The sequence below is a fragment of the Neophocaena asiaeorientalis genome, unplaced genomic scaffold (genome assembly GCF_003031525.2).
Source record: "Neophocaena asiaeorientalis asiaeorientalis breed wild unplaced genomic scaffold, Neophocaena_asiaeorientalis_V1.1 scaffold204, whole genome shotgun sequence".
Lineage (NCBI taxonomy): Eukaryota > Metazoa > Chordata > Mammalia > Artiodactyla > Phocoenidae > Neophocaena > Neophocaena asiaeorientalis.
In genome coordinates this window covers 3459529-3465998 of record NW_020173922.1, presented here as the reverse complement: position 1 = coordinate 3465998, position 6470 = coordinate 3459529, and the positions used below count along the sequence as shown (strand labels likewise).

General features: G+C 37.4%; 1 protein-coding gene across 1 annotated transcript in view; it reads left to right on the top strand.

The window, feature by feature from the left end:
* The window catches only part of NME5 (NME/NM23 family member 5), a 27156-nt gene extending 21887 nt beyond the window's left edge, over positions 1–5269 (top strand). The window contains exon 6 of the mRNA XM_024752440.1: positions 5186–5269. Coding sequence (XP_024608208.1) covers positions 5186–5269 — 84 coding nt within the window. The remainder of the gene's footprint in view (positions 1–5185) is intronic.
* The last annotated feature ends 1201 nt before the right edge of the window (positions 5270–6470 follow it).

Here is a 6470-nt window from a genome sequence, read left to right as displayed (position 1 = left end):
TTCTTTTTTTTTTTTTTTTTTTGCTGTATACAGGCCTCTCACTGCTGTGGCCTCTCCCGTTGTAGAGCATAGGCTCGGGACGCGCAGGCTCAGTGGCCATGGCTCACAGGCCCTGCCGCTCTGTTGCATGTGGGATCCTCCCAGACGGGCATGAACCCGTGTCCCCTGCATCGGCAGGTGGACTGTCAACCACTGCGCCACCAGTGCAGCCCGAGGGTTCCTTTTACTCCACACCCTGTCCAGCATTTGTTGTCTGTAGATTTTCTTATGATGCCCATTCTAACTGGTGTGAGGTGATACCTCATTGTAGTTTTGATTTGAATTTCTCTAATAATTAGTGATGTTGAGCAGCTTTTCATGTGCTTCTTGACCATCTGTATGTCTTCTTTGGAGAAATGTCTATTTAGGTCTTCTGCCCATTTTGGGATTGGGTTGTTTGTTTTTTTAATATTGAGCTGCATGAGCTGTTTATAAATTTTGGAGACTGATTGATTCCATTGATTCATTTGCAAGTATTTTCCATTGATTCGTTTTCAAGTATTTTCTCCCATCATGAGGGCTGTCTTTCGTCTTGTTTATGGTTTCCTTTGCTGTGCAAAGGCTTTGAAGTTACATTAGGTCCCATTTGTTTATTTTTTATTTTATTTCCGTTCCTCTAGGAAGTGGATCAAAAGAGGTCTTGCTGTGATTTATGTCAAAGAAAGTTCTTCCTATGTTTTCCTCTAAGAGTTTTATAGTGTCTGGTCTTACATTTAGGTCTCTAATCCATTTTCTCTAAATGTTTGATAGCATTCACCTGTGAAGCCATTTGGTCCTGGACTTCTGTTTGTTGGAAGACTTTTCTTTTTTTTTTCTGCAGTATGCAGGTCTCTCACTATTATGGCCCTCTCGTTGCGGAGCACAGGCTCCGGACGAGCAGGCTCAGTGGCCATGGCTCACAGGCCCAGCTGCTCCACGGCATGTGGGATCTTCCCGGACCGGGGCACGAACCCATGTCCCCTGCATCGGCAGGCGGACTCTCAACCACTGCATCACCAGGGAAGCCCTGCTCTGATCTTTATGGTTTCTCTGCTTCTGCTAACTTTGGGTTTTGTTTGTTCTTCTTTCTCTAGTTCCTTTAGGTATAAGGTTAGATTGTTTATTTGAGATGTTTCTTGTTTCTTGAGGTAGGCTTGTATAGCTATAAACTTCCCTCTTAGAACTGCTTTTGCTGCATCCCATAGGTTTTAGATCATTGTGTTTTCATTCTCATTTGTCTCTAGGTATTTTTTGATTTCCTCTTTGATTTCTTCAGTGATCTCTTGGTTGTTTAGTAACGTATCATTTAGCCTCCATATGTTTGTGGTTTTTACATATTTTTCCTGTAAGTTTATTTGTTGTTTTTCCCTTGCTGCTTTCAATAATTTTTCATTGTCTTTAATTTTTGCCAATTTGATTACTACGTGTCTCTGCGTGTTTCTCCTTGGGTTTATCTTTTATGGGACTCTCTGCGGTTCCTGAACTTGGGTGGCTATTTCCTTTCCCGTGTTAGGGAAGTTTTCGACTATAATCTCTTCAAATATTTTCTTGGGTCCTTTCTCTCTCTCTTCTCCTTCTGGGACCCGTATAATGCAAATGTTGTTGCGTTTAATGTCCCAGAAGTCTCTTAGGCTGTCTTCATTTCTTTTCATTCTTTCTTCTTTCTTCTGTTGCGCAGCAGTGAATTCCACCATTCTGTCTTTCAGGTCACTTATTCGTTCTTCTGCCTCAGTTATTCTGCTATTGATTCCTTCTAGTGTAGTTTTTTTAATTTTTATTTTTTGGCGGTATGCGGGCCTCTCAATGTTGTGGCCTCTCCTGTTGCAGAGCACAGGCTCCGCATGCCCAGGCTCAGCAGCCATGGCTCACGGACCCAGCCGCTCCACGGCATGTGGGATCTTCCTGGACTGGGGCACGATCCTGTGTCCTCTGCATCAGCAGGAGGTCTCTCAACCACTGTGCCACCAGGGAAGCCCTAGTTTAGTTTTCATTTCAGTTTTTGTATTGTTCATCTGTGTTTGTTTGTACTTTAATTCTTCTAGATTTTTGTTAAACATTTCTTGCATATTCTCGATATCTGCCTCCATTCTTTTTCTAAGGTCCTGGATCATCTTCACTATCATTATTCTGAATTCTTTTTCTGGAAGGTTGCCTATCTCCATTTAGTTGTTTTTTGGGGGTTTTATCTTGTTCCTGTATCTGGTACGTAGCCCTCTGCCTTTTCATCTTGTGTATATTTCTGTGAATGTGGTTTTTGTTCCACAGGCTAAAGGATTGTAGTTCTTCATGCTTCTGCTGTCTGCCCTCTATCACATCTTTTTAATCTGTTCATATATTGACTTAGGTTGCTTCCAAATCTTGACTATTGTAAATAATACTGCAGTGAACATAGGGGTGCATATATGTTTTCAAATTAGTGTTTTTGTTTTCTTCAGAAAAGTACCCAGAAGCGGAATTGCTAGATCATATGGTAGTTCTGATTCTAACTTTTTGAGGAACCTCCATATTGCTTTCTGTAGTGGCTGTATCAAGTATTTATATTCCCACCAACAGTGCACCAGGGTTCCCTTTTCTCCATATCCTTGCCAACATTTGTTATTTTTTCTTTTTGATGATAGCCATTCTAATTGATGTGAGGTAATATCTCCTTGTGGTTTTGATTTGCATTTCCTTGATGATTAGCGATGTTGAGCATCTTTGCATGTGTCTGTTGGCCATCTGTTTGTCTTCCTCGGAAAAATGTCTATTCAGGTTCTCTGCCCATTTTTAAATTCATTTTTTGTTTTTTTGATGTTGAGTTGTATGAGTCACTTGTATATATTGAATATTAACCTCTTATCAGGTATATTGTTTGCAAATACCTCCTCCCATTCAGTAGGCTGCCTTTTCATTTTGTTGAAGCTGTTTAGTTTTATGTCATCCCATTTGGGTTTTTTTGCTTTTGTTTCCCTTGACTGAGGAGATATATTCAAAAATATATTTCTAAAAATACAACATTGTGAATCAACTGTAGTTCAATAAAATTTTTCAAAAATATATTGCTAAGATTGATTTCAAAGTGCATAATGCCTGTGTTTTCTTCTAGGAATTTTATGGTTTCCTGTCTGCATTTAAGTCTTTATTCCATTTTTAGTTTGTTTTTGTATATGGTGTGAGAGAGTAGTCCAGTTTGATTCTTTTGCATGTAACTTTTCAGTTTTCCTAAAACCATTTATTGAAGAGACTGTCTTTTCCCCATTGTATTTCCTGTCTCCTTTGGCATAGATTGATTGACCATATAAGTGTGGGTTTATTTCTGGGCTCTCTGTTCTTTTCCATTGATCTATGTGTCTGTTTTTGTGCCAGTACCATACATTTTATTTTTTTATTTTATCTTTTTTGACCATGCTGCACGGCATGTATGGTGTGAGATAGGGGGTCCAACTTCATTCTTTTGCATGTGGAAATCCAGTTTCTTAGTACCATCTGTTGAAGAAACTATATCTTCTCCACTGAATGGACTTGATACGATTGTCAAAAATCAGTTGACCATATATATATGGGTTTATTTCTGACTCTCAATTCTATTCCATTGATCTATAGGTATATCTATATGCCACACTGTTTTGTTTACTGTAGCTTTATAGAAGATTTTGAAATTGGGAAGAACAAATTCTACAACTAGATTTTTTTCTTTTTTCATGATTGTTTTGGCTGTTTGGAGCTCCTTGAAATTCCATATGAATTTGAGGATTGTCTTTTCCTTTTCTGCAAAAACAACTGTTGGAAATTTGATGGGGATTGTGTTGAATCTATAGATCACTTTGAGTAATATTGACATCTTAGCATCTGAATGTTATTAAATCTATCCATGGACATGGGATGTCTTTCCATTTATTTAGGTTTTTAAATTTCTTTTGGCAATGTTTTATAATTTTCAGGACACAAGTTGGTTAAATTTATTCCTAGATATTTTTTTCAAATCCATTATAAATGAATGTGATTTCCTAATTTCCTTTTTGAATCATTCATTGCTGATATATGGAAACACAACTGATTTTTGTGTATTGATCTTGTAACCTACAACTTTGCCATATTAATTTATTAGCACTAGAAGCTTTCTTTGGGATTTTTTAATACAGGCATACCATGGAGATGTTGTGGGTTAGGTTCCAGACCACCACAATTAAGCAAGTATTGCAGTAAAGCAAGTCATACCAATTTTTTGGTTTCCCAATGGGTATAAAAGTTATGGTTACACTATTCTGTAGTCAGTTAAGTGTGCAATAATACTTTATTGCTAAAAAATGCTAACCATCATCTGAACCTTCAGTGAGTCATAATTTTTTTGCAATAGTAACATTAAAGATCCCTGATCATAGACCACTATAACAAATATAATAATAATGGAAATGTTTGAAATATTGTGAGAATTAGCAAAATATGACATGGAGACACAAAGTGAGCAAATACTGTTGGAAAAATGGTGCCAATAATCTTGCTCTTGCTCAGTGCAGAGTGATTAAAAATCTTCAATTTGTACAAAAAAATGCACTATCTGCAAAATGCAATAAACTGATGGAGATCTGCCTATATGTAATAGGGTCATGTCATTTGTGAATGGACATAGTTTTACCTTCCTTTCCAGTTTGGATCTATACTTGACAATATTGCATAATGTAAAACTTATTGTTTCAATTTTTTTTAAATTAATTTATTTATTTTTGGCTGTGTTGGCTCTTTGTTGTTGCGCACAGGCTTTCTCTAGTTGCGGCAAGTGGGGGCTACTCTTCCTTGTGGTGGGCGGGCTTCTCATTGTGGTGGCTTCTCTTTTTACAGAGCACAGGCTCTAGGCACATGGGCTTCAGTAGCTGTGTCACACACAGGCTCAGTAGTTGTGGCTCACGGGCTCTAGAGTACAGGCTCAGTAGTTGTGGCACACGAGCTTAGTTGCTCCACAGCATGTGGGATCTTCTCAGACCAGGGCTCAAACCCGTGTCCCCTGCATTAGCAGGTGGATTCTTACCCACTGCACCACCAGGGAAACCCCCTGTTTCAATTTTTAATGCTCATTTTCTTATTATTCTTAAAGTGATTTTGGAAACTGTTTTTGAATTGAAATAGTATATATTGAAGAAATATGTAATCATTAATTAACGTAAGGGTTTTTTTTTTCTTTTTTCCATAGATTTGGCTGGCTGATTGGTTGCTGAAAAATAATCCCAACAAACCCAAACTTTGTCATCATCCAGTTGCAGAAGAACCTTATTAAAATAAAGCTCTCAAAGAACAAATCACGAACTATCTCACTGTAAAAGGCATGCTTCTACTTAAGAAAGAAGTAACTCCTAAGGGTTTAAGTAACTACATGTGACATAAATTATTTCTTAAAAATAAATTTTAAAAGAATAACTATTTCATGCAGCAGATAACATTATCTAAAGTAAAATATTGGTTTAGAGTATGATTTTTTTAATAAGAAAATTGTATTAGCAGGATTTAGAATGTCAACAAAGTAACTGCAACTTTTTATTTTTACAGTTACAAAGTGGTATTCAGTTAAGAGAACAACAATTCATATAGGATGCAACAGAGACAACCAAAGATAATAAGATACCATTTCTATATATAACTGATTTTTGCTGTGCACCAACAAGAACCTACTTTAAATTTCTCTGCCAATTTACAACCTCCATAATGTACTAGGCAAGGTTAGTAGCTATTGAAAATACCACCAGGACAGGGATAGCTAAAGACACATTTGGTAGTATGTTAACTATACACAAAAGACACTATACAGTTTAAAAACAAGTTTTGCACAGCTTTACAGTGCAAGACATGGTCCTCCATCTCTCTGAGGACTTTTGGAAAACTCTGAGAAGGTGACTGGGTACTTCTTGTGCTCCTTCTGGCAAGTTTGCCCGAAGAATGCATATGATGGTGCTTCTCGGTCTCTTAGGATATCCTTTCCCATATTTAGTTATTTTTCCTCCGTGAGTCACAGTCATCCAGTGCCCATCTGGCTCTCACTTGCCCTGGTGAGGAGGAGCTCATTGTGTTGCAATGGCTGTCGATTTAGGATATGATTTTAACAATGATGTAAGCATTAAGTAATAGAAGGCTGATGTAGGATATTGCTTATTATTTTTTAATTTCGAGAAGATATGGAATTTTCGTTATATTTTCCCTAGCCTATATCTACATGCATAATTAATGCATGGTTCAGACAGCTGAGTTTAAAAAGTATAAGTATATAAATAATTACGGGTTTTTTCCGGTATCCAATAGTAGAGTGTTCCTATGAAACCTTTCGTAAGCTGAAAGGGTGTAATGTGAAGAATCAATTACCTTAGTTCACAAGTTGCTAACAGATTCACAGAATCAATTGGGATAAAGGCCAGGTGTTCACTGACAGTTCAAAGCTATCACGGCTTGATGCTGGGATGCTGAGTGTAGTTCCCTAGGAATGACAT